This window comes from Leptidea sinapis, chromosome 13 (genome assembly GCF_905404315.1).
Source record: "Leptidea sinapis chromosome 13, ilLepSina1.1, whole genome shotgun sequence".
Taxonomy (NCBI): Eukaryota; Metazoa; Arthropoda; class Insecta; order Lepidoptera; family Pieridae; genus Leptidea; species Leptidea sinapis.
Genome location: NC_066277.1, coordinates 5,584,775 through 5,612,714, shown reverse-complemented (window position 1 = coordinate 5,612,714; position 27,940 = coordinate 5,584,775). Strand labels below are relative to the sequence as shown.

The window sequence follows — 27,940 nt, the reverse complement described above, 5'->3', positions numbered from 1 at the left end:
ATTAATAGGCACTGTGAGAAAATGTAATTATTAACTGTAATAACACTCGACTCACGCGTGTTAGCTACCGAAATTTTTTCATGATCCTATTTCAGTGTCAGCTACGTATTTTGAATTTAGAACCGGATTTGGACAGTGACGTCAGTGGAGTAGCAGTTAGGTATTTTTTAAACAAGAGGGTTGCTATAAGTTTTACGTTCGTCAGTCTGTCCCTATTTTCCGATCAAGATCTGTTTAGTCGCAGGTTTTTAGGTTTTTAATCAAAAATCACACTCATATTATAAAGGTGAAAGTTTGTATGTTTATTTATTGGTTCGTATTTATATTTGTTACTTCGAGAAACTAATACTCAAATATAATATTTTTATTTACATAAAATAATTAGTTAAACTGGTTATTTAAATGTTTATTGGTTATTACTGGTTATTTATCTTTTAGACTTAGATATTTTTTCCAGGGTATCTTTTTGGTACATTATGTAGTGTAGGACATCAACATATTATATTTGTATGGCAGCTTTTGTCAAATTTTTAATTTGCTTAAATCCAAAAACACTTAACTATATCCTTTAGGGGTGAAATATAAATATGCTTATTTGGTTTGTAAGTCTCTTCACATCTCTCTCTTGCTACCAACTGGCGCCAATTCTCTTTCGTTATCTCGTGTACGGGAAAGCTGAAAAATATTAGATTTTACAAATTTGGGATGTAAATAAGTATCTATCAATTATCACGATACTTCCGTGATAACGTGTGAATAGCACTAGTATGTATTTGTTCACGTATTGTAAGCCGTTCACATTACACAAAATACAATATTGCTAATCAGTGTTCACTAGACCTATAAAATTCTTTTTAACAAAAAACAACCGACTCGATGGATTAGATTTATTAATTCGATTGTAGAAAATACGTAATTATCTTAATACTTTTTAGAGCATGTAATATCTCGTGTTTTAAAGTCGGTTGTTTTTTGTTATTTTTAGATTTTTATTAAATCTGAACTACATTAACTAAAAATTTGTCTAACGTTGTGTAGATCTACTGAATTTTGAAATGCAGCAATGAACGTAAGCGCATTGCAATTTTATTACAGATAGAAATTCTGCCACAGATCGCACCCTTACAGTAAGTCGTTAAGGAGTTCTATTTATCATCGTCATATTCAATTACGTAAATTACTATTTAAATACATTTATTATATGTAAAAAAAAAAAAAATTTTCATCAATCTATATATGAAGTGTTCCTTTTCTTTTCCAATAAAAAAAGAATTATCGTTATCGGCAGGCGCGATATTGAGTTATTCGTAAATCTGTTGCGTATATACTTCGGTTCACCCAGTAGAAAGTTCTGAGGTAAAAAACATAAAAATATACCGACAAATTGGGAACCTCCTCCTTTTTTGAAGTCGGTTAAAAAGAGCAACTCTATTGTTTTCATTTCTGACTGTGTCCTTTCATCTGTCCCATTCCGACAAGCGGGTCTTGTCTGGGGCTTGTCAATAATATTGTACCATATTTAATGAAAAAATATTCGTTTTATTAAATTACTTCCCTTTTTATATCAATCTTATATATCTAAATAAAATAACCTTACCGTTGATAAGTCACACCATCTTATTAAGAGTCGTTAATGTATTATTTTAGCAATTTTTTATAGCACTCTTAGGCTTGTTTATTAACACACAGTTGGCACAAGACTAAGGAGAAAAGTGTGCTTAAAGACAATTTAAGCACACTTTTGCTGTTCCGTTATCAGAGTGCGAATGATATGTCCATATGTATAGAACGTCATTGGTTTGAGTAAAAGTGTGATGAAGTACCCACCTTACAGTCCGAATTAGTTACTACGTTACTATACACTATATCTTCTCTTCAATAATAGAATGACGCACGAGAGCAATATGCTAGATTAAACAACATTGAGATTTCAGGCTTGCCATTTAAAAAGGGTCACAACTTAATAAATATCTTATCAAAATTCTATTGACTAACTACTGGGCTAACAGCAATGAGGAAAATACTAATAACACGTTAAACACTCCGGCCGTCCGTGTCATGGTAAAGTTCACTCGCCGCATCTACAGGAACCAACTCCTGTCGACAGTACCTACGGGCGCGTAGGGGACTCGTTACATCCTCTTTAGGTCTCGACGGCCAGCCTAGCAACGTGTAGGTACTATTGAAGAAAGATGGGAAAATTGCTTCCAGATGGGTTTGAAATTGTAAGATCCTGGTGAGAAAAACGGAAACGTCCAACTTCCAAGGTCATGTTGATTAACAGGAATCTCGATTTAGATGAGATAAAGTAACTTATTTATTAAATTAGACAGTAGGTATTTTGCGGAAATCCATAATTATATACTACCAGTCAGTCTCGTGCCAGAGTTTGGCGAGTCAATATCTCCTGAGGATACCTCGTGAAGAGGCGAAACACGTGTCGAATTGTTTTAAGACACATACTTATTGGCACAATTAAACACTCAAGAAAATTCAAAACATTTATATAAAGTAACAACATAATTATTTTCATTCTTATACTTATTATTCACATTATATCCTACATTATTTAGTAACTCGTGTGAAGTAATCGTTATTTTAAGAGATCAATCTGCAACCACCGACTATGAACCGGCATTTTCGGTTTTTAAAATAACTTATTAAAGTACCTAATAGTATTATGCTCACGAAATTTCTTGAAAAAATTTATAAAAACAGTATTTACATAACGCCAAGTTAAGGTACCTACCTACATTTAAAAAACACGCGACACGCCTTTTCACATGCATACGGTGTTAGCCTACACCGACGGCGTGAGAGTATGTACTATGTATGTTAAAAAAAATCGCGCCATACATTGTTATCTTGCACGATACTTTTAAATTAAAATTGTGTATAAAAACTCTGTTAAATTCTCTGATTGATCGCGCTCCCAGCTCTGTTCATTCGTTTCTCACAAAATATCTACGCTTACCGGAAGTAAAACATTACCAATTATAAGGTCATTATAAAAATTCAACTTATGTAGGTAAGTTTATGGTCGCTTGTGACAAGAATATATTGTAATTGTCTTATATGACAGATTTTGCATGGGTTTTATTCGACGGATTTCTTTTACACTGTTTTTATCGTTTCACTCTTTACATCTTTCAACAGACAAAGGACTTTACCTGTTACCGAAATAATTATAACATTAATAACCGCTTCAAATATAAGCATACACCTACACTTTATACCTAACTTTCAATTTAAGGCAGCATTAAAAAAATCTTCAAAGTTGTGATGTTTTCAATGCGAAAAAGCAGTTAGAACTTTTTAACAATTTTTTAATTAATCAATGTCTAAAAATAGGTAATAAGAAAAACAAATAAATTATGTTTATCATTTATTTCATAATCAATGACTAAATATAAACCCATTATATAGTCACACCAAGTTGTTTTTGTGAAAAAACCCATGAGAAAGAACAAAACATTACCATAACATACTAAATCGTATATTGTAACATATAAAATAGAATAACCAAAACGAAACATAAATATGCTATAGAGCTATTCATTTTTAATTTTCGCATAATGACACTAGCCTATCATCACGTTACACAGACCATTTTCGTTATTTTTTCGCAGATTTCATACCATCGGAACGTACGCAATGTTTTTGCAAGTCGTGAATTCATTTCACGTAATATTCAGAATCCCAAATCATCAAAGCCAGCTATTCATCTTTTCTTGCTGTTCTTGTGGTTCGAGTGGCGCCACTTCGTGTAAAACTCTCCAATATGTTCGATGGATACGCCGGCTGACTGTGCAGCGCCTATAAGACTAAAATCCTTATATTGATCCTCACTCTTCCCTAGTTCAATGCCTACAAGAAGAACTAAGAGAGGCGCACTTTTCGCTTGAATTGTGCTCTCAGGATCACCATTGCCGCCTTGACTTTGTTTTTCTTCAGTAAAATGGTTACAGAATTCTAATATTTGCAGGAAGTTGTGCACGAATGGTGGAGCTTTGCGAGGACATTTCAGTAGTGGCAGTGGCTTGGACTGGCCTGGCCTTTGTGTTCTCAGGAATCTGCAGCCACTCTTCAATTGGAACTCAAGCCAACGTATAGCGTCGCGAGCAGCTGAACAATCACGTTTTAATTCATCGAGTTCTTGTAACACTGAAAACAAATTTAGTTATTGTTATACTTTTACACAAAACATTTATAATACCTATATATATGCATAGACATCACAAGGAAGTAGACACACATCATAAATATTATAAATAAATACTTTTTTAATATCTTCTTTCATATTTAAGTGTAATGGTGTAGCACCAATAACGTATTGTTAACATAAAGTCATAAAACTAAATATTTATACCGCAACAAATCTCATAAATGTCGATGTGAATGTTTTGTTAAACGAAGCGGTGATAATACCGGTGGAATCTGCTATATTTCTTGATATTAATCTTGAAATTTCAATTACAATCTTTACAATTTAGTTAAGAATTAGCTAAGTGAGCAATTTGTATGCTTTTATAAAATGATCCCAGAAAATGTACATAACAAATGTGTGACGAAATTCAAAAGAATTGTTTAACATTTGTGTGGTAAGGGTAGAGAGCTACTTAGCCGTAATATTAAAAAAAAAATATTAAAAAATAAAATACATAATTCACCTAGAGGTCCTAGATAAATCAATTTTCCTTAATATAATTTCGGAACAACCTGTAAGAAATCTAGTAGCCAGGCTCTAGCGTAGGCATTAACACCTACTTCGTGCCGTCTTATACGACAATGTAAAAGTGGTTAAAATTTTGTGTCCCAAATATATAAACTTCAAAATTTCAACTATTTACTTTAAATTTAGAATTATTTTTTTACGATTAAGGTTCGATAACTGTGTTAATTTATATATAATGTCGCCATTATAGAGCCACCCCGTATATAACATAAAATATGACTTTCATAATGATACCCCACAGACTTGTCAATGCAGTGATCGCCCTCAGGCTATTTAATAATAAATTGTACAATATTTATACATATATCAGTAACTAAAAAAAACCCACTGAGTCTCTTGCGCCCGTTCTTCTCAGATCTGAGGCATACTTTTCGAGTGTGGGCAGTTTTTCATGTTCATTAAGCAAGTCTGATTTTAAATAAAAATATTTAATTTGAATTTGAATAAGCACCTAATCAAACATAAACTTAGAATATTAATATATCAAATCTTTATTTAACAGGTTAATATTTTTTACTTAAATTACTTATAGATAGAGAGATATCTTACCAATGGTAGGAACCAAAAATATAAAATTTTTAGTTTTCACCAGCTGTTTTACCCGACGAAGATGTTTCTGTAATGTTGATGTATCTACAGCCAGAAGTGAAGGACCTTCAGCCTGTCCAGTACACTCCAGCTCTTGAACTCGAGAAGCAAGCCACAATCTACCTAAGCGTCGCAGAAGTCCACTTTCATTTTTTTCTGACTGAAATCAAGAGCAGTAATCTATATATATAAAAATGAATTACTGATTATTTGTGGAAGTCCAGAGAAGGTTTAAAAGGTGAATAAATAGGAATATGCTGCTAAATTAAATAAACACAACAAATTTGTTTTTCCTTTGATGTGTCCGTCAAAATTTCTATGAGAATTTATTGACACAAGGTTTGACAGTTCTGCTGTGAAACAATTTCATTACGACAGCAGGGTGCATATTTTACGAAGTAATTTTTGATGTTATGATAATATATTATTGACAAAATCATATAAAAACATTATTTTATTTATTATAATATACAGAACAAGATCTGTCGGGTCAGCTAGTATTAAATAATTATTAACATTCAAAAATCCAAGTGATTCACATAACAATTTAGCAATGGCAAATAAAGTACTGCTCTCACCCCTGAAATCATATTTCTTTGAATTTGAACCATAATGAAATGTAAAACATAGAACTTTAAAACAGATTGACACATGTTTTTTTTTCTTAACATTTCTATCTGCCACTGGCCCTTCAGCCATTATTATTTTCATTTATTCTCCTTTGTTAGGAGTTATCTATTAACACAATATAATTTGACTTTCTATACAGAATAAGTAAAGTACTAAACAGTACAGAAATTTCACTTAATTACTCATATCAAAGTTTAAATAAGTTTTGCACACACTGTGATCTAGGGCTGAGGTGTGTAAATACATGCCTTGAATGGGCTGACTACTTTCACGTAAATTGCGAGATAAAGTAAACTAAAATATTGAATTTTTTTAAAAAATTTCTTAAATGTTATGTTTATTTGATAAATATAGGTACGAAATTTCACAATACTATTTGTTTAATATCATAAAAATAACCTGTAGATTCTCTGTACTATAATCTGAGTGCTGCAGGAATCCAAACGGGGAGTAAATTTTCAGAGTGCGAATAAAGGAGATCCTGTGTTACTTAAGACAAAAATATATTAACTGCTCGCATTTCGCAACCTGAGAGAAGATTCAATTACCTACTTACTATGAATAAATAGGACCTAGGTGTAATGTTTACATTTGTTTTGTTAATTAAAAACTTTTTTATGCTTTTCTGTGTTAGAGAGGACTTCTAATCCAATAAAATAAACAAAGAAAGGAAACAATGTACCTACATATGGCTGAAAAAACATTATGACATATCTTGCATTTTCTGGGCACAGTCCGCAGGCACGATTTGTACCTTAAGTTGTTCAGGAGGACATAGGTTATTATAACCAGTCAATTTTTTGACACTTTTATCCTATAGTAAAATTAACCTATATTACTCACAATTTTTTTAGAGTTGTGCCATTCCCTGCTCCTTTTATGATTCAATTTAGTATTCACTTTAAGAGAATACACTTTCTTTAAATAGAAAATCTTTAGTGTTCTATTGAATTTAATCCTTGGAACAATTTTTGCTATTTGGTTTCCAAAATCAATAAAATTTAAAATCCTTATTATGTTTTCTTCACATACAGTTGGCTTAAGCTTGTCCATAATTTGCCATTCAGCAGCATCCTTGTCAAATTTTCCAATATTTGTTCCTCTCAAGTTTATATCTTCAGGTAATGGTATCGATTTAAATTCGAGTTTAAATTTCTTTGCAATGTTTTGGGCTTTCACCAGAATGTGTAACTTACTGTCAGCAAATGTATTGTTATTGATATGATCAAAGTAGTGGTTAAAAATATTCAATAAATTGACTACACATTGAAATAGGGCTTCCCCACTGTCACCACAAGATAGGATTAAATCTTTTTCAGTCATTGCCCAGTCTTGCAAAAGCTTAAGGCTTGGTAGAAAGTTTTCTCCAAGCAAAAAGTTTTTTATGCCATCCACATCTATTTCATTTTCAATTCCATTGTTTATATTGCTTTGAGGGACAGTGTCAGTTTTATTAGGAACTTTTATAGTCTGTTCTTTGTTAGTAGGCAATGACTTCTCTTCAACATACTCATTGTCAGACACAGAAGTTTCACTTGGGTCATCTTCAGAATGATAGGATGAATCTGACAAGTCTTCATCTTCAGAACAATTATTATCAGACATCACTTCACTATCATCAGAATCAGTGTCACTCTTATTAGAGCTTTCTGATGATGTCACCCGGCGCCGACGTCTACGCCGCGGTGTCTTTTTTTTTACATCTCCATTTGAAATAGTTGCTTCTATTCCATCATCAGAAACACTTTCTTTTTCTTCCTTATGTTCGTCTGAATTGTCATTAATTAAAGTCTCTTCAATTTTTTTTTCACCGGTTTTTTCTATCTCAGCGTCATCACTAATTGGTTTTAAATCTGTATTTATTATATTGCTTTTGAATTTTGAATAATATTTAGTAGCAGGATTTTTTAGTCCGAGTGCCTCCAATTGAGTATGTAATTTTTGTAGGATCTGTGACAAGAATGCCAAAGTAAATGCTTTACAAGAAAACGCTTTACTTTCATCAATTTCTTTAACTCTTACAAGTGTAAAGAGACATATTTTAACAATGTTGTGAATCATGTTAAGGTTCAAATAAGACGGATTTGTATTTTCCTCATCTACTGCTTGAGTATAATCATCAAAATTCTTATTTATGTCAGGATAAGGAATTCTTTTAAAGTCCATAGCAATTTTGAGTTGTTGCATAACATTACTACACATTTTTGAAATATTGATATCATCCTTACCAAAATACCACTTTTCTATTAAATAGAAAAAATTTGCAATTGTATGCTGTAGGTGCTCAGATTGAGTACATGTTTCCATGTCAACAACAGTGTTGCAAAATTGATTATTTTTTTCAAAAATTTTATTTAAATTGCCTAAAGCACCCTCAAATGGTATTAAGCAGCTAAGGCAATGAATATAAGATGATACAGAATCCAAATTGTAATTTTTATCCAAATACAGATTGCCTAATTGGTTGAAAGGCATCCCAGATGATAAATCAATCTGGGCAGCTTGTAGGTAATATCGAGCAGCTACTGAAGCCTCAAAATTATTGAAAATCTCAATTTGGTATCTACTCAAATCACCAAGATATATTAAGCAAGAATACAAGACTGTTCTACCCAACTGGTTTTCATCTTCAGGTGTTTCTTTATTCATATCTTCTTCATTTTCTTCGTCGTAATACAATGGTGAATAATCCAGGTCTTTTATCTGTATCTTCATGTCTGCTTGGATTCTAGCCATAAAGTGATGAAATTGTCCAATTCCACCAGTTATAAGTAATTGTATATAACCATCATACTGACTATTTGACTCACGTAGTTTCTTTGCAGAGGAAATTGTATCATAATACACCTTCCTCCAAAGCAATTCTAAACTCTTTTTACCATAATTCAGAGGATCTAAGAAAAAAAGCTTTTCACAGTTATCCCGTAGTTTTTGGCGCTGAATCTCAATTTGTACAGTGAAAAGATCAGCAATTTCTTTGCTTCCAGAAGTAACTTCACCAACGCGTCTGGCGACGTCAGTTACATAGCTGCAATAAACCATGTGTGTAATAGTTAACCTTTGATGTTTGTCTCGAGTTTACTAAAATAAATTTTAGTTAATTCTAATATAGCAATAAAGTAAACTTATCGTTTCTATTTCATTCTTAACTTACCGATATACTTTCTTAGCCTGTTCGCTGCGATCAGCAATTTTTGTATCAAAATATTCATGACATCCGTTCTTCATTTTCAAGTCATTTTATCAACTTGTCAAGATATTTTTAGAATTACATATGACATTTTTGTTAGATCGATAATTTTTTCTAAGAAATTAATCATTTCTTTAAATTCATAGTACCTAAAGAATAATTTTAATTACACTAAAAATTTTTGCACTTCTGCAATGAGTAATCCTCCTTCGACATCCGTAACATATCATTGGTATTGACTGAATATTGACAAATGACATATATACTTTTTTTTTTTTTTTTTTATATTAATTCGTTCTTTCGAACAGGCTATAGCCAGGGGCCTTACTGCCTTGTCGTTAGTATTTTCATTTCTTTGGTATTTATTATTTTCACTATTTTGTTTTACAAAAAGTCCAATCCAGTTTTCTCATTTCATCTTACATTATTTCCATTTTCCTTTTCCAATTATGTATATTCGATAGCGAATATTTATAGTAGTTTCTTTCATCAAATCCAATCCAGTCTTAAAGTCATCAGTTATTTTACCATTTCCGTTAATGTATAATTCTCTAAAGAATATTTTCCATATTTTCCTTTTAGTAAGTCCAAATCCAGTAATATAGTCTCTAATAATTTTCCCCTTTTCTTAAAGTCAAATCCAGTGTAATTTGCATAACTTTTTAGCATAATACCTACCTATTTACATTATCTGTTCAGTTCGCGAATTGCGCTATGCTATTACTAGTTGTATATGTACAAGTTATAACGTATTTACATAATTATAAACAAATTTACAACGTATGTATCTACAAATTACAATGTATTTACAGTACTACATACAAATTTATACAAGGACATATAAGTTGATGTGTCCTTTAATAGATCTATAACTGAGAGCGGGATTATATTGGGTGCACCATATATTTCCAGTAGCTCATCCATCAGCACAAGGCGCTGTATGCCAAAGGACGAACAATCAAAAAAGATGTGATCCAGAGACTGATCTTGTTGCTTATTACAATGGTCACAAAAAGGAGAGGAGACAATTTTTTTGCGATGAAGATGAAAATTCAATCGATAGTGACCAATACGCATTCGTGTTATTGTAGTATAGAACTTTCTGTGAGCGTTATTTTTAAACTTACAAAACCAGGGTGTGCTATTAACGGGATTATCTAACAAAGTATACGAATGAGCCTTATTTTCAACTTCTGTACAATTGTACCAATATCTTCCCCAAAGAAGAGTCATACGCTGTTTTAGATTACTTATTATATCTGTATATGGTATGTTAATGTCTAGATCTTTGCAATCAGGATATAGGGATAGATCGGATATATTAATGATAGTTCTAGCTAGAAAATCAGCGCTTTCGTTTCCTGCTACTCCTATATGGGACGGGACCCAAACGAAATCCACTTTAATATCGATTAAACATAGTTCGAACCACAATTCCTTTATAGCAAAAATGATGTAATTGATGTTAGCACTCATTTTGTTATTTGACAAACTTTTTAACACACTCATACTATCACTAACTATTACCCACTTCTTATTAAGTTGATTTTGTTTCTTAATATGCTTTAAAGCAAAAAGAATAGCGACGGCTTCAGCAGTAAAAATACTGGCATATCTATTAATCTTAAAGCCAATACCCTTCCTAATTTCAGGAAGGTAGATTGCAAAAGAAACATTATTATTGTTTTTTTGCGCCATCCGTATAAACAAATTTACAATTAGACCATTCTGACAATAATACATGAACCTCCTCTTTTGAAGTTAAATTTGGATCTATTACAACATTAATTGCAGAATATTTACATCGAAAAGAACCTGCATGGCAGGGAAGTATATCATTATTCCGATGAATATTTAAATCTTGTAGAAATTTAGAAAATGAAGAAAAATCTTGCAAGATAAACAACTGTCTCGGAAATGAAGACGATTGATAAGCAATAAGATTCTTAAGAAGATTGTTCGTCGGCAAGCTATAGAGCTTTAAAATAAATCTTTCTTTAAGATAACTAAATCTAATACACAAAGGAGGAAGGTTGGCCTCGATTTGCATAGCAGCTATTGGGCTAGTTTTAAGTGCACCCAATATTGTACGCATACATTTATTTTGTATTTTATCCAGACTATTAACAATTTTGCTGTTTGCGGCGAAACAATGAAAGCCATATTCAAAATGACTACGAATAAGCGATTTATACAAAATTAACAATATTTTAGGGTCCGCTCCCCACGACGTTGCACACAAAGATTTTAATACATTATAAGCTTTATTCGCTTTAATTATAACACTATCTGTATATTTTTTCCAAGAAAGTTTTGGAGTAAATGTTACACCTAGAAATTTTATGTCACATGAAATAGGCAGTGGAATGCCATTGTATAAAATGGGAGGCAATATGATGCGTTTACGACCAATCACAAAGACTTTTGATTTGGTTGGATTTACATTTAAATTAAGATAAGAAAAGTATTGATATAAATTTACAAGTGCTTTATTAATAGTAGCGGCTAAATTAATCAGATCAACTCCCGATACATAGACGACTAAGTCATCTGCATACTGTAGGTTTACTATATTTGGCCCCAAAATAAGGTTCAATCGTCTTATGTACATAATAAAAATTAAAGGAGACAATATTCCCCCCTGACAAACACCTAGAGAAGAAAGTCGTGGTCCATACAAATGTTTATTAAATTTTACATATACTTTTCTGTCAGTCAAAAAGGATTGAATCCAATTTATTATTTTACCTGGTATCCCTAACATTGATAACTCGTCACAAAGCACGGCAATATTTACACTATTGAAGGCACCTGAGATGTCAAAAAATACAGACAAAAGATATTGATTACTTGCTAAACATTGATGCGCATCAAGCCGTAACTGCGCTATACTCTCCCTAGAAGACCGACCTTTGCGAAAACCAAACTGATTATTAGGCAAAAGACAATTTTGTTCTATAAAGAACTCGAGACGTTGTTTTAGAAGCTGCTCAAATATCTTCCCAACACAAGACGTGAGAGCTATTAGGTCTATAAGAGTCAGGTAACATTTTATTTTTGTCTGGCTTTAAAACTGGGATTAAACAGTCTGTTTTCCATTCTGCAGGAATAGTATTCTCCTTCCATAGGCGATTAAGATTATTTAAAAAGATGTGGAGACTGTGGCAATTAAGTTTTTTGAGTAAAATATATGGAATGGTATCAAGACCGAAAGATGTATCTCTTCTAGTAAATAAAGCGGATTTTAGTTCTTGTAAAGAAAAAGGCTCTATCAAATATTTATTACTATCATTAACAACATTTACATAGTTAGTTAACTCATTTGATACAAAGTCAGAAGTATACTTTTGTAGAAAATCTGGAATCCAACTATCATTCAACACACTGTCAGGAATGTAAGTTTTGTTAAATTTGAGCATGTATTTCCAAATTGAAGACAAAGGAGTACAACGATTAAATGAATTGCACAAGCCTATCCAGCTATTTCTTCTTTCACTTTTTAAGATAAGTTTTTTTAAAGCCCGCAATCTCTTAAACTCCACATAATTTTCATCAGTGGAGTTGTTTTTAAAATTAATGTAACCATTTTTAGCATTTAAAACTGCTTCTGTACACTTCTGATTCCACCAAGGCGACCAAGGATATTTAAAAGATTTTTGTGAACAAGAACTAGTAGCATTATTACTATTAGAACTTTTGGAAAACAGACAGCTAGGGATTGACTGCTTGGCAGCAGAAAGTAAAATATTACAAAAGGAATTAAAAGCATCTATTGAAGATAAAGTGTCAAATTTAACATCATCCAAATAAGAAACAACTAAGTTACTATACATATTCCAATTCACCTGCTTATAATTAGGGTGAGTGGGCAAATGTAGATTATTACATAATGTGTTTTGCAAACTAATACTATCACTACTTACTGCCATTTTTATTATTACAGGGAGATGATAACTACTGCCCAGAGGACTGTCAATAACTGACCAGTCACATAAAAGAGCCAAAGATGGAGTTACCAAAGTCAAGTCAAGAGCATTAGGACGCCAAGATGGAGATCCTATTGTGGTAGCTTGACCATTATTCAGAATAACAAGACCATTCTCATCTATAACCTCTAAAACATCTTTACCTCGAGGCAATGTATCAACACATCCCCACAACATGTGATGAGCATTGAAATCACCTGCAAATATCATTGGCTCTGGAATGGACTTAATTAAACTGTTTAAATTGTTTTTATTAAATGGAGGATTTGAATTGGAAGGACTGTAAAAACTCACAATACTCAGTTCTTTGTTATTAATTTTAATTTTAGTGCAAACATTTTGTAGAGCACTATCATAATATGTATTTATGTTAGAAAATGTGATATTATTATGAATAAAAATTGCTACACCATTGTGTTTATTACCACAATCATTCCTTATTGTGTTATAGCCTTTTATTAAAAAATACTGATGTGGTTTTAACCAAGTTTCCGAAATTATAGCAATATGGATATGATTTTCATATAAAAACCTTGTAAAAATAAGCCTATTACTAATAATACTTTGAGCGTTCCACTGCACTATATTCAATGTATCCATAATAACAATTAACTAGGTGTCTTTTTTCTAAAAGTGTTATTCAGAATTTCCTTAATACTATTTGAATTTATAGTTAACTTATCTTTATTTGTACAAATTTGTAAAACTGCTTCAACCAAGAGGTTCATAAATTTGTCAGATTTTATAAGATTGCTCAGGTGTGTGTCAATATACTTTGAGTTTAATTGAGGGAAAGCAGATTCATTGAAGAGATCTGAGTATCTAACACTACGGGACTTCACTTTGTTTTCTTCAATTTTTTGTTTTTTCAGAGGACAGGTAGATGAGATAGCTATGTGATCTCCACCACAGTTGGCACATTTTGTTAAAGTTTTTGGACACATTTTAAAATTGTGATTGTCAGAACATATGGAACAAACTTCATTGTTTCTACAAAATTTAGCAATATGGCCAAATTTCATACAGCGTAGACACTGTTTAATAGGGGGTACATATACATTAACCTCATGCCTCCAGTGATCAAGTGTTACATACTCAGGTAACAACGTTGATGCAAATGTGACTGCAACAGTTTGCGTTGGAACAAAGGAGACAACACCCTGTGGGTCCTTTACTCGCCGCATGAACCTTCTCACAGCAATAACTTTTTTACTCGATGCAATTAATTGATGAATTTTTTTGTTGGAGTAATCAGTGGGAACAGAAGTAAGAACTCCAGTGACCTCCGTTTCAGAAGCCGGAATTGAGGCAACCATCTCCAACTCGCTAAGTAACTTTTCATTTTTTAAAAATACATTCGCATTGTTAGGCAGGTCAAAGGTAACACCAACTTTAAAAGCATTAACGGACCTCAGGTGCAACACACCCGATACGCAATGCCTCCTGATTCCATTTGACAGACCCAACCTGTCCTTGTCTGATATTTTGACTTCACCCTGCTTGCGATTGAGAAATACAATAAATTCCTTCTTCTTTGAGTTTTCGTCGTATAACCTATAATAATTTGTCGCTCTATAAGGGGTATACTTCTCTTTATCCTTTCTTCTTACAATGAGACGTTCAGTCACCTCCGCGTCAGATACCGAGGATTCGGATAGGGGAAGTTCGTCTGCTGGTTCTGCGTCGCTCTGGCCGTTCTTCGGCCTTTTACCTGTACGCTTCCCCATGGCGATGGGGAAGCGCACTTAACAATTTATATATACAAAAATCGAATATTTATAAACCAGGATAAACAATTTACAAGTATGAAAAATATATGCACTATGAACAATAATTTAAACAATTTTTTTTTGTATAAGCGCGCCTTCCTTCGTTCACTCGTTCCCGCCAAAAAAAAACCTAAATTTAGTGATGACATATATACGACATTTGTCAAGAAATTTTTATTTGTTTATAAGACGTTATTAAGGACGAGCATTGGCATTTGCCAACATGCATTTCGTGTCAAACCAAAAAATAAAAAATAAGGGAAGAAAAAAATCGCATCTTTAAAATTTTTTAACATTTGTATTATTTTACATTGAAATTAATAAAATAGAAAATACTTACTGATGATATGTGATCCCAGTATTTTTGATTTTCTTGTAGTAATGTTTTTTACAAAATGTTAAAGCGAAGTGTGTTTTCAATTATTTGAACATGTGGCACATCAACGTCACACATTGTTCGAGACTGGAGTAGGCCCACTTGGGCGTAGTATTAATTGCCGCACATTACGACTACGCTTGCCATATCTAGTTGAAGCGCAGCGGTGAATGATCCTTAGTCGAAGGCTTAAGCCACGTTTAAGCGACTGTCGTCTATTTAGCTTTTTGTATGTAGTATACATTAATGGCTCTACAAGTAAACAAGGTATAAAGTTATACTTGAGAATAAACGAATAATATGCAAAATATCTACTAATTAAAATTATTCATTTGTGTTTGAGGCTATCATACAGTGGAATTGTCTACTACCCGGATTACCGCAGAATTTTAAATCGCTCGAGATTTCGAGTATTCCGATATTCCGTAATCCTATACTAGGCGAAGCTTTAAGGGAAGTGCTATCGAAGAGAAGACTGGGGTTATTTATTCGTAAACGCGCAAACTTAAGTCGTTGTGGGGGTTAAATCGAACAAGGTTAATTTTTCCCCATTCCATGTCCTTTTCAATAAATTCATGTGTGGAGTTCGAATTCGAGAGCTTAAATCTGGCGCCGTAGACCACTCGGCCAAACTGACTTGGAAGCAGTTGTTGAATTTAATTAAACAACTTTACAACTACTACGATCGGCAGAGTACCGCGGTCGATTGTAATGCAACTTGCGATAGTTAGGTGAAAAAATGGGGTTTCCTTTTCTATCTTGCTCTGTCCGTTAGAGATGTTCTTCTCTTTCGCTCGCTTTGTTTTTCTATACGCTAGTATATTGTAAGACTAAGATGCCAAAATAATAATAATAATATATATATATATATATATATATATATATATATATATATATATATATGTTATTAATATTCAAAAGATTATACGATCTTAACATAAGGAATTATTAGCAAGCGCATCAATTACCATCAGCTGAACGTCCTTCTCGTCTCGTCGCTTATTTTCATAAAAAAAAACTATCCATTTGCTATCCTAATGTAAATCTTGACTTAAAAGAGTGGCAATGAGTTTTTTGCTACTTCTTCTCATTAGCTCAACCCTTTACGAAGTAGCGGTAAATAACGGTAAAAAATTTTTGAATTTGAATTTGATGCAAACAAACTTATACTTAGTGTTATTTTCACAGTTATACCAAGCTCAAGCATAATCAAGGCTGACAATCTGAATAATCATTGTATGGGCAGAAGTCTCAAACGATAAAAGGGGGAAAACAGCTGACGTGGAAACCATAATCACCTAAAAAAAAAGGGCTTTTTATTTATGTTATATTTTAATAAAGGTACATAACATGTGTTCTGAAGGAATTCATATGAGAAATGTATTGATATTTTTGTTAATAAAGGTTGCTCCATATATTTTATTGGATCTGTGTTTTTATAAATTTGAATTTTCATATTTCACTGAGATACACACATCAAAAAAGTCTAAGCAACATGTAAGTACTAATTTAAATTTTAGGATGGTTTTTCACATTATAACATTGTATTTTATTTTTAAAATAATATTTTTAGGGTCCTATGATGTAAAAATAACAGCTGTTGTCTTTATAAGTTCTTTTAATAACAGAAATTAACAATATTAGAGTATACTGCAGAAACTAAGGTACTTCTTTGTCTGGCCTTTTCCCATTTTATTTGGGGTCAGCCCTCCGTATCATGTGTCTCCAGGTGGCTCGGTCCTGGGTCGTCTCTTTGTTTATGTGGGCTTCTTTCAGGTTCTTATTTACTATAGACACCCGTGTGATTCGGAGTCTTTCTCGTTCTCGAGGTTTAGTTATTATATCTAACACTTTTCTGCTCAAGTGGTTGTATGGTCGCCTCATAACATGTCCGTACCACCGCAGACGGCTCTCCTGCAGTTTATCTGGGATAGGTCTTACTTTAAAGGTGCCTCTTATGTGTATGTTTCTGACCTGATCCAGCCTAGTTACACCACCTGCCCATCTGCCCACCTGAGCATCTTCATCTCTGCGCAGTGCAATTGATGTTCGTGCTGCTTTTTGAGTGGCCAGCATTCGGCTCCGTATGTCATAGCCGGTCGGACGGCTGCTCTGTATACTCGTCCCTTTATGCGCACGGGCATTCGGCTATCGCATAGCACCCCAGATAGTTCTCTCCACCCGGTATTTATGCGGTGGGTGATATCTGTGTCTATTGACCCATCTTTACTGATGACTGACCCTAAGTACTTGAAATGGTCCACTTCTTTTATCTCTTTGTTCTGCAGACAGATGGTGATCTTGCTGTTGATGCCACTAAAGTTGCAATGCATGTACTTGGTCTTCTCTCTGCTTATTCACAGACCTGATGTTTCCAGAGCTTCTCTCCACTTTTCTAAAGTATGCTGCAGGTTGTTCACATGTACACTGATGATGACGACATCGTCAGCTATACGCTGAATATTTAGAATAATTGTCTCATGGTGGCACTCGCTGAAAATTTGAGGTGAGATGGTTCATTACAATATTAAATAACAGAGGACTGAGTGCAGAACCTTGGTGCACGCCAACTTTAACATCAAATTCATCGCTTGTTCCGGCTGGACTTCGCACTTTTGTTGATACTTGGTGGTACATATCTTTGACAATCATTATGTAATGCTCGGGGACACTCTGGGCCCTTAGAGCGTGCTAAATTAATTCTCTCGGTACCCGGTCGAAAGCTTTTTCTAGGTCGATGAATATCATGTGCAAGTCTTGTTTGTCTCTGTACTTTTCCATCAGTATTCTGACTGAATGTATGGCATCAGTTGTGGATCTACCGGTGACGAATCCGCATTGGTTTTCAGTGACGTTAGTTATTTCAAGAAGCCTTTTGTTGATGACTATTTCCCATATTTTGAAGGAATGGGAGATAAGTTTTATAGCTTTGTAATTTTTGCAGTCATAAGACAAAATAAAGATAAAAATAAAGGTGATATAAATCACCTTTATTTTTATAGAAAGGGATGAGAAAGCTCTTTCGCCATTCGTCGGGAATTCCATCACCGAGGAAAGTAAGGTAAGCAACTAAACATTTTTTTAACAAAATGAAATTTCTAAGGCAAATGAATTTATTATAATAGAATAGGATAATTTTATACAAAATATGGACTCCTCTGCTATTCAGAACTTGTCGGCAACGATTATTCATTGAATTAATGAGACTGTTTATGTCATCTTGCGGTATTCGCTCCTAATGGAATTGTAGCAAATCCTTCAGGTGTGGGGTTGTTGTCACTCCGTCCAAGTCCTTCAAAACACGTCTCTGGAGCATGTCCCATGCGTGCTCGACGGCGTTGAGGTCTGGCGATCGTGCAGGCCAGGGAAATACCCGGACGTTCACCGTTGCCAAGTATTGACTGGTTCGCCGAGCTGTATGTGAACGCGCATTGTCATGCATTAACGTAAAATCGGAGCCAAACGTTTGTGGAAGTGGATGGACATAAGGTCTGAGAATACCATCAACGTAATTTTCAGCGTACATGTTTCCATTTACAAAAACGAGCTCAGTTCGCCTGTTCTTCATAATACCCGCCCATATCATAACTGTTGAGCCGCTGTATGGATGAACTTCCTGAATGCACGATGCAAGACGACAAATAACACTTCTATGAATGCCAAAATGCCGAGATACCTGAGATTGATTACTTCCCGCTTGCAACATCCCTACAGCTCTTTGCATTTCATTTGCCGTCAAATGACGTCGCTCCATGACGTAAAGAATATCTAACAATTCAATTTTGTCGCTAACTTTATTTAAATGGTTGGTAAAATTATAAAATCAAGACTAAGCGTAGCAATAAAAACGCACTTAAATTCAAACAAATTCCATTTACTTTTATGAAAAAAACAAAACATAATCGACAATTTTTTTACAACCAGCCAGTATGTCATCAATAACAAAAAAGTTTACATACCTATGCATTTTGATTGAATAAAGACTTCGAAATTAATTAATACAAATGGTAAATTTGTAATATCATGCATTTTGCTTAGACTTTTTTGATGCGTGTAGTTCAATCTGCTGGGCGTTCCGTGACGTGGTCATTTTTTAAGCCCCATCCACACGCTTGACAAACAATGGCAAACAGCCAACAGCAAACACGGACGTGTGGATGGGTGTTTGTCGTTGCTTGCCTGTTTTTGTTTGTGATGGGCAGTGTTCGGCATCGGTGTAGGTTTTTCTTGCCAGATCAAAGGATGTTTGGCAAACAGTTTGCGACGTATCTACACGTTTGGCAGCGTTCAGTAATGCGCGCGAGCTTGCGGGAGGCGGATGTATTTTCTTGCTACACTTTTTCGTTGGCGCGCAAAGCGTAAAAAATGTCTGATTGGTCAGCAACTACGATTCTGAAATTTTTGGATTTATTGATTATATCTCTCTGGGGAGTTTTTTCGAAGGAAGTTATGTAGTACACAGGTCATTGTTATTTCTGATACAGTAATGGGGTCTAAATAAATTGGACGACGGTAAATACGAAACACTGAAGCTAAAACTCCAAATGTGTTTTCGACTACTACCCGAGCTCTAGATAAACATTGATTGAATATTCATTTTGGTGAACCGATGTGCTGGGCTGATTTGGTGCCGATGCTGTCCTGGGTAGGGTTTCATAACATGCATGCTCAATGCAAAAGCACCATCTCCTATGAAAACGTATGGAACGTTAACGTCCGATCCAGGAAGTGGGCATGGTATAGGAAAATCAATTTCATTTTTACAGATTTTTTTCCACAGTAATGAATTATTAAAGACGCCACCATCGCTAATCCACCCTTGGCATCCTATGTCAACAAATATAAATTTGTAGTGGGCATCAACTAATGCCAATAGAACGATGCTGAACGTTTTCTTATAATTTAAATATTCAGTTCCGCTATGAGGTGGACTTTCTATATTAATATGCTTGCCGTCTATGGAACCAAGACAGTGTGGAAATTTTCTTCTAAACCCTCTTTCTATATTCATCCAAGCATCAGCCGTTGATGGCATCTGAAAACAATCAAAATGAAGTAAATAAAAATTAGTTATTTATTTCAGAGAGCATTGCCAGAAGAAAATGAAACTGCAGCTATAGAGGACGTAGACGTTGTTGAAAATTGAGATTTAGAACAGCCTCTCCCTACACCAAAACCAATGCGCCGTCGTCCAGCTACCGACACAGCGGAACGGCAAATGTCGTCTGCATTTGGACAGTTGACCAATATTTTAAGCAAAAGACAGGGGGAATATCCACCACCACCACCAAAAGAAGACGACGACTGCGAACTTTATGGAAAATTACTAGCGAAAAAACTGTGTGAACTTTCACCGGATGAGAGGAAACTATTTATGTATAATATAGACACATTGTTTATAAACAGAATTAAAGACAGGCTCTTTAAGCGACAAACCCCATCTCCCCAATCAGCCCCTTATCAGGCATATTCTGTGCCATTACCAAAAACTTCACCAATTCCAATACGACCATCAACTTCCCAAACATCATATTCCGAACCTTTGCCAAATAATTCACCATCGGCTCCATATCGACCGTCATCTTCCGAAACCTCGTATTCTGAACCTTTGCCAAATACTTTAGTTTTAGGTTCAAACCAGCTATCAACCGCCCAAACGTCACAGTATTTACCATTGGTAATCAATTCACCCCAACCATTCACTTCTCAAAATCACGTTTATTTCAACCAATCGGGCTCATCAAATTCTACTCCTACCATTCAAATAATATCCAATGAGTTGATTTCCCAAAGAACAGAAACAAACCGTGTAAATGAAGCTTTAATTAAAGCTTATGAAGACTTTGCTCGTGAAAATTGAGATAGTTTAATCGGCTTAATTTTTCATGAATTAATTTTTCATTTCAAATTATTGATAAAAAAAATAAACATTTATAAAAAACAACTCACCTTTATTTCATTTCTTAGAACATCATTAATTGCTTTGCAGACTTTAGGTATAATTTTTGATATTGCTTGGGGAGACAATTTGAATAAATAGTGTAAACTTTTATAACTGTTACCACTTGCGATAAACCTTAGTGTTATTGCTAGACGATATTTCGCTGGTATAGCTTCTCTGAAGTCCGTATCTTGTTTCGAAATCAGAGGAGAAATTTTGTCTAGCAAATACTCAAAATCTGTGATACTCATGCGGCAGAAGTTATGAAACTCCCCTGATGGTTCATAAAGAAGCTCATTAATTTTTTTTCTATAAATTGTCTGAAACGAATAAAATTTTTTAAGTAAAATTAAATAACACGGCAAATTAAAGCCCAAAAAATGCAAAGGTCTAAAGCAGTACCTTGTACGATTTCTATGTATTTTAATCATCCACCATCGTCTTTGCTTTCTTCTTTTTTTTCTTTTTTCTCTCTCTTGCTTTAATTTAAAATAAAAATATGTCAACCCGAAAGTAATAGCTGCCACAAGCTCGTCGTACGCCATGTTTGCCGAATCGCAATGTTATGAACGTTCGCTAAGCATGTGGATGGCTGTTTGTGTTGGGTGATTGTGGTTGGTGTTTGGGACTTTGTTTGCTGTTTGCGGTGTTTGTGACAAACAGCCAGCGCGTGGATCCGGCGTTACAGTTTGCCATGAGTTCCGGACAAAAGTTAGGATTCAAATTATTAATAATATGTCAATTGATGTCAAGACAACTTTGGTCATTCCGAAGATAGCAGTGAGTTGAAAGACATCGAAACAACCGTACCTTGACTTTCTGAACGAACCCCAATTTCGAACTCCCGGTATTCAAACAAACATTAATTACTTTACAACATGCGAGCCAAAACTTGAGAGTGAAAAAAAAAGATAGTTTTGGCGGGACATACTGACACCACTGGTTTAGATTTTAAAGTGAAATAATCACAGAGTATCTTTGTTTAAACTTTAAACTAGAAAAACAATTTATAATAATAAATACAGATAAATATATTCCCGTTACAGTAAATATTATGTACCTAATTTATTCTACCAAGTACCTCGTGACTCGCAGTAAAAATTAGCCAAATTACAAACTTCTTTCATTCTTCATCAAAACTTTCAAAGTGCTTAATATAAAATTGATATTTGTTGTGAAAAAAAAGTAAATGTTGCAAAATAGATATTACGTTAAATTAATAATATTATGTTAAAAAGTTAATGGAAAATGTTTAGATGAGGAGTAAATTAAGAATAATATATTCCTAATTCTCAGAATTCTTGAAAATATTTTAAGATTTAAGAGGAACAATGAAGTTAACATGCAAAGTAGAAGTGGTTAACAGGTTACATAGTAATTTGAATATTAAATCAAATGGAAAATACATTAAATCTACATTAGCAGTTGGAAAAGAACCAAAAGGCGAAACTGAATATTTCTTGCTGCATTTTTCTCCAGCAAATAAATCGGGGACAAAGTACAGGGTAAAGTTTATAAAACAAGTTTTCGTTAAATTTATAAATGAAGGCAAGATTACAATTAGATTTGAAGATCCACCTCATGATTTATGTGTGCAATGTGAAGTAGTGCAGTTAAAATGTTTTTTGAATATTTTGAAATCTTGCATAACTGGAAAGGCTAAAGATGTTAAGGTTTCTAATTTATCTTCAATTAGTGTGACTGCAATAGATAATGCACCCACAAAGCTAGTTATAAGAAGTCGGGCAGATTTTACAACCAAAGGATTTCCTCGGACATTAGAAACACTCCACATTGTAGGAATTGGATTGTGCAATTTTCGTAGAGAAATTTTATCTCTTATTCTGCTGACAGTTCTTGATCTTAGCAATAATGAAATAGAAAAGATACCTTATGAGTTTGGTAAGTTAGTACTGTCACAATAATAATTCAATTTAATTCCATTTTACCTACACCCATAATAATTATATTATTATCACTTACAGCACGGATGCCAAATTTACGGGAGCTTTATTTAGCAAATAATGCTTTGGGAAAACCTGATGTAGTAGACTGGAGATGGCTCTTAGGACCAAAGGTTAATTATTTTATAAATAACACCTTATTATGACCTATGAATAGCAGTTATGGTAGAGATGTGTGGTTTGGGACACACTACAAATTTAAATAATATTATATAATAATAGCTAAAGCTATTGAAATGAAAACTTTTGTGTTTTATAACATCTGTATGTGATGGGTTTTATTCTTTTCTTCCTACTGTGGCTTCTGTGGAATGTTAATTAACATACTCGAAGCAATTTTATTTGTTAAGTCTCATGGCATGATCAATTCTATTATACTTTTTGACTATAATAGTTGCCTTCAATCAATACTCAAAGCTGTTGCAGTCAAAAAGTCTGTACACAATATACTCAAAATAAGAGAATCATTCAGTGTGTTACAGCCTACAACCTCAATATTAACATACCTTATCATGGATTCCAGGTCATTAAGGTATCACTGGTAATGTCACTGTGGACACCTGTGCTAGATTGGCTTCTCAAACAGGTTCTTCCCAGCATTTTGAAGATTTCTCTCATGACTTTTTTTTTATAGAAGAGGACAAACAACTGTACAGGTCACTTGATGTTAAGTGATCACCACCACCCACATTTCCTTGCAACACTAGACGAATTACTGGAGTGTTGCTCCCCTTTTAGAGGAGGGTACTTTTTTTGGTACCCATTTCGCTTCATCCTGGAAACCAGACAAGGAAACTCATGGCAGAAACTTCCTTGAAACCCACACTGTGGAGCACTTTACACATCCAGGTGGTAAGGATGACAATACCCTATGTGTTTTTTGACTAGATTAGGGAAATGTGGATCTATTGTTCTTCAGTTGCCCTTTAAGGCAATCTTCTATGTACAATCATATACCTCCCGCCGCTCAACTTCATTTAAATGTCTCCTCTCCCGAGATTTCACTCCTTTGTATATATATTAAAAAGAATAGGATTTAGATGTAAATACCAGTAAGTACTTACATTTAATTTACATGATTATATTTGTGTATGTCCTTTATAATAGTCTAACAGAATGTATATTTGTTTTAGGTATAAAATAAATCTTGTTTCAATCTTTAGCACCAATCACTACCATTAAAATTAGAAATAAATACTCATAGTGTTGTGGTATATCATCCACATTAGAAAGAATTGAATAGAACCAATAAATTATATACAAAACCAGTGTAGATCCTAGTAGTACATTATCATGGTCTTAGGTATTGTTTTGCAGGTACTTACGTAGGCCTATAAAACTTAGAACTTTAAAAAAAAGAATAGACTTAGTACAGAGCAGACAAGTGTTGACAAGCATGTGCTGTATTTTAAAAACACTTTTTTCTGTAGTACAAGAGTTTATGATGGCAAGATTCATTCACTCATCATTTAAATATTTCTATTTATTGATTATATTAGTATTTTCATAACTACTACATCTGACCCTGGATGTTGAGGACTCCTGGAATTTATTTTATTAGTAAAAGGAATGAGATGAAGTAGATGTTAAAAACATGATAAATACAAATATATATTATATAATATTATGTCCATTCACAATGATATACATATGCTGAAGCAGGTAAACTTGAAGGGATGGAGTATAAATTCAAACACCAATTTGACCACTGAATTCATTTATTTTAGATTACAACAACACTGAAGCTTCTAGATCTATGTGGGAATAAGCTCAAACTAATACCTAATGATATATGGAAACTACGGAGTTTAGTCACACTTAAGTTGGACAATAACTTGATACATCAATTACCAGCATCATTGGCAAGATTGAGAGCTTTAAGGTATAAATAATATTGAAAGTATGCAAATATTGTTTTATGAAGGTCTACTCTAATGACAAAGCAAAAAAAAATGTGAGAATAATAAAAAATTCACCATATGCATAAGCATTAAGTGATATGCAGTGCCTTTCAGGATTTGTGATTGAACCCATATTTCTGAGCGCAATCGGAATTTTGCTGGTCTTATGTGACCATGTGTTTTCAAGCTCAATTATTTCAATAGTTAAGGCGCACTTTAACCCAAAACACAACAAAAAGGCCCCATTGTGCCCACCTAGCCGGCATCACCCGGTGGTTTCGTAACTTGCAGTGTCCCATGTAACTTGGCCAGAATTGTTTTCTTGAACAGAATTAATGGTTGTGCTCATAAATACCTAACACAATAGACAGTGTAGGTACTAGTTATGAGGTAGATAGTATGTAGGCATTGTAAAATAATAAAATCCAATTACTAGTTCTTCTTCATTCGTCTATATATGGGAAATATTAATATTCTGTTAAAAAATGTGACATTTCAGACATTTATTTGCTAATATTCCATGACTGTTAATATCAGATGAGAAAATGTTTAATCAAACAAAACTATTTTGATGTGATGCTGATATGACACATAAGATTCACAACACCATCTAAGACTGGTGTATGACCGCTAGCACATCACACTGTGCCTGTTAACGTGAGACACTGCAGAGTTACACATTTTCGAATTTCATCTTATAGGAAAAAATAGAAAAATTTAATTTTTGTGTTAATTCAATTTGTATACTTTCATACACAAATTGAAAAAGCATCTACATTAAGCAGTTTCCCAAGTATATTAAATCCTTACAATGTGTATAAGTTTAAAACAAATAGGACTTATAAAAACCAATCTTAGGTTCTAGGAATCGAGTCAAATACGAATAAGATATAAAAATACATTTGAGCATTTTATAAATAAAATATTAAAATACTTTCAAAAAGTTTAAGGAAGGTCTAAATATAAAAATATAAGAGTAAGTAGTTAAAATATATAAACTTGTCATATAATATAATATATTTTGCACCAAAATATAGTATCAGTCCAGTTTCTAAGCCAGTCAGCTTAGAAAATTGACTTTGTTTTGATTGTATATCAAAAAAAAATTTTACAAGGTAGTTCTTATTTGGATGTCTATTACATTATAAATTAATATTTTAGCATTACATTCTAACAGGTTATATTAACACCAAATTATGTGGACACATGTAGTCATAATTATTTAAGCCAAAGATTCAGTGTGTTACACATACACTGATTCAATTTATATTTAAACATTGATTTTTAATTATATTCCAAATACACACGGTACTATATGGGTCATAGCTCATTGGAGCATCACAGTATTCACACACCTTGGCTCTTGTGGTACTTGATATAAGTTGTACAGATAATATGTCCGCACTCAGTGTCAACCCGCAATTAATATTGAGTCAATTCCTGTGTTTTAACTTCTGAGATATTGAATCTCTTGAGTATCACGTGATGACCTCTCGTTAACTGCGCGAACTCCATTCCAATCGCGTCAATCGATTGAGTACAAGGGGACGGCAAGACCGAACAGTTTGTTGCAATAATGAGCTGTGACCTTTAAGCTACAGGGTTTAACTAACATAATGCCAAAACTGTCATGTGCATTTTCTGCTTTATTTTCAGGAGTCTATCAGTGTTTCTTCCTTATATTTTGTACCATTTGAATTGGATAGTTTTTTTTTGTTAAATATAGTGAATAATATGGTATTCAAATATTTTATATGGCACAAAATGCCAACCACTATGAGTCCATGCAGGGTATTGATGACCCCCCTCCAAGGAGCCTAGCTAAATAACTTAATATTTTGGAAACTATTTTTATACATACATCAGGAGGTGAAAAACTTAACAATTAATGTCATGTTAAATAATAGTCATGTCATGTCATATTAAATAAAATGCACATGTCAGGTTTTGGGGTGACATTTAAATGACACATAATAGTCTCAAAGTTTGGCTTTCAACATCAAGAGCCTAATCCTAGATATGATAGTATACATTTATAACACGATATAGATATAATATCCTAGTAAACATTGATATTTTTATATTTCAGATACCTTACACTAAGTAGAAACAGCTTGGAATCATTACCATGCAGCCTGTTTCAATGTTCATTTGAAGATTTGGATTTATCTATGAACAAATTTGATGACAGTATATCGACAGCCACAAATATAGATTATTCTCAGTGGGACTTATGTGTGGGGAGTTTGGTGCATATTTCAGCAAAAGTAATTTTAAAACATAACATGTTCTATACACGGAAAACAATTCCCTGGACGTTAGTTGATATGTTAGATAATGCTAAAATGTGTATATGTGGCCGGCCAGTATTGAATGATATATATTTATACAAAAGAATTAACTTTGCTGACAAATTTAAAGGTACTTCATTGATCAAAAATAGCTTTACAAGTGAGATTAATTTTGAATGTTATTTTTGTTCACCCAAATGTCTTTTGAAGTTAAACAGATAAGGGATATTGTAAATTAAAATTGATAAGTCTGAATTTGTAGTCTGAGAGTTTTAAAAAATGAATTGGTATTGATGACTAAAAAACTTTACATTTATAATTTATTTTCTTTTATGTATTTGTTAATTATCACTTTTGCTCATGATTGGAAAAGGAATTCATTTCGAATATTACAATTTCTCTCCATTAATAACTACATCAATGTTAATAACTTATGTGTTGTAAGTAAATAATTATTGTAAATCTAAAGGAATTGTTTACATACTACGAATTATTACATTTGGGCATGTATACAATATTAAACTTATTAAATATTTATGTGAAATTTCGAATTTTTAATATACAATAAA

General features: G+C 33.3%; 3 protein-coding genes and 1 long non-coding RNA gene across 5 annotated transcripts; 2 read left to right on the top strand and 2 right to left on the bottom strand.

The window, feature by feature from the left end:
- Positions 1–3,372: 3,372 nt before the first annotated feature.
- On the bottom strand, positions 3,373–9,367 carry LOC126967437 (nonsense-mediated mRNA decay factor SMG5). Its single transcript, XM_050811898.1, has 4 exons — positions 9,108–9,367; positions 6,797–8,981; positions 5,285–5,483; positions 3,373–4,164 (listed from the first exon to the last, which is right to left on the bottom strand). The coding sequence occupies exons 1-4, from the start codon at positions 9,179–9,181 to the stop codon at positions 3,722–3,724; spliced, it is 2,901 nt and encodes a 966-aa protein (XP_050667855.1). The 5' UTR covers positions 9,182–9,367; the 3' UTR covers positions 3,373–3,721.
- A 2,800-nt stretch (positions 9,368–12,167) lies between these two features.
- LOC126967444 (uncharacterized) lies at positions 12,168–13,531 on the top strand. The gene is made up of 3 exons (XR_007729997.1): positions 12,168–12,186; positions 12,736–13,003; positions 13,087–13,531. It is a non-coding gene; the product is annotated as an uncharacterized LOC126967444 (long non-coding RNA).
- Positions 13,532–18,018: 4,487 nt separating this feature from the next.
- Positions 18,019–21,712, bottom strand: LOC126967484 (uncharacterized). The gene is made up of 4 exons (XM_050811973.1): positions 21,618–21,712; positions 21,224–21,535; positions 20,078–20,309; positions 18,019–18,041 (listed from the first exon to the last, which is right to left on the bottom strand). Exons 2-4 carry the CDS (start codon positions 21,464–21,466, stop codon positions 18,019–18,021), a joined length of 498 nt encoding a protein of 165 aa, XP_050667930.1. The 5' UTR covers positions 21,467–21,535; positions 21,618–21,712.
- A 41-nt stretch (positions 21,713–21,753) lies between these two features.
- On the top strand, positions 21,754–27,915 carry LOC126967441 (leucine-rich repeat protein 1). Of its 2 annotated transcripts, XM_050811903.1 has the most exons (4): positions 21,758–23,117; positions 23,201–23,292; positions 24,907–25,061; positions 27,170–27,915. In XM_050811903.1, the coding sequence occupies exons 1-4, from the start codon at positions 22,547–22,549 to the stop codon at positions 27,591–27,593; spliced, it is 1,242 nt and encodes a 413-aa protein (XP_050667860.1). In that variant the 5' UTR covers positions 21,758–22,546; the 3' UTR covers positions 27,594–27,915. The 2 variants fall into 2 exon arrangements, with proteins under 2 accessions (XP_050667861.1, XP_050667860.1); XM_050811904.1 differs by lacking the exon at positions 27,170–27,915 and having other exon boundaries at positions 21,754–23,117; positions 24,907–25,781.
- The last annotated feature ends 25 nt before the right edge of the window (positions 27,916–27,940 follow it).

Coding starts and splice junctions, on each gene's coding strand:
- LOC126967437 (XM_050811898.1), bottom strand. CDS start 9,181: ATGAAGAACGGATGTCATGAATATTTTGATACAAAAATTGCTGATCGC. Junction 8,982..9,107: donor CAGGCTAAGAAAGTATATCG/GTAAGTTAAGAA, acceptor GGTTTATTGCAG/CTATGTAACTGACGTCGCCA. Junction 5,484..6,796: donor GGCACAACTCTAAAAAAATT/GTGAGTAATATA, acceptor TCTTGATTTCAG/TCAGAAAAAAATGAAAGTGG.
- LOC126967484 (XM_050811973.1), bottom strand. CDS start 21,466: ATGAGTATCACAGATTTTGAGTATTTGCTAGACAAAATTTCTCCTCTG. Junction 20,310..21,223: donor TTCTAAGAAATGAAATAAAG/GTGAGTTGTTTT, acceptor GATTGTTTTCAG/ATGCCATCAACGGCTGATGC. Junction 18,042..20,077: donor CCAAGGGTGGATTAGCGATG/GTGGCGTCTTTA, acceptor GGAAAAGTACAG/AGACAAACAAGACTTGCACA.
- LOC126967441 (XM_050811903.1), top strand. CDS start 22,547: ATGAAGTTAACATGCAAAGTAGAAGTGGTTAACAGGTTACATAGTAAT. Junction 23,118..23,200: donor AAAGATACCTTATGAGTTTG/GTAAGTTAGTAC, acceptor TATCACTTACAG/CACGGATGCCAAATTTACGG. Junction 23,293..24,906: donor GATGGCTCTTAGGACCAAAG/GTTAATTATTTT, acceptor CATTTATTTTAG/ATTACAACAACACTGAAGCT.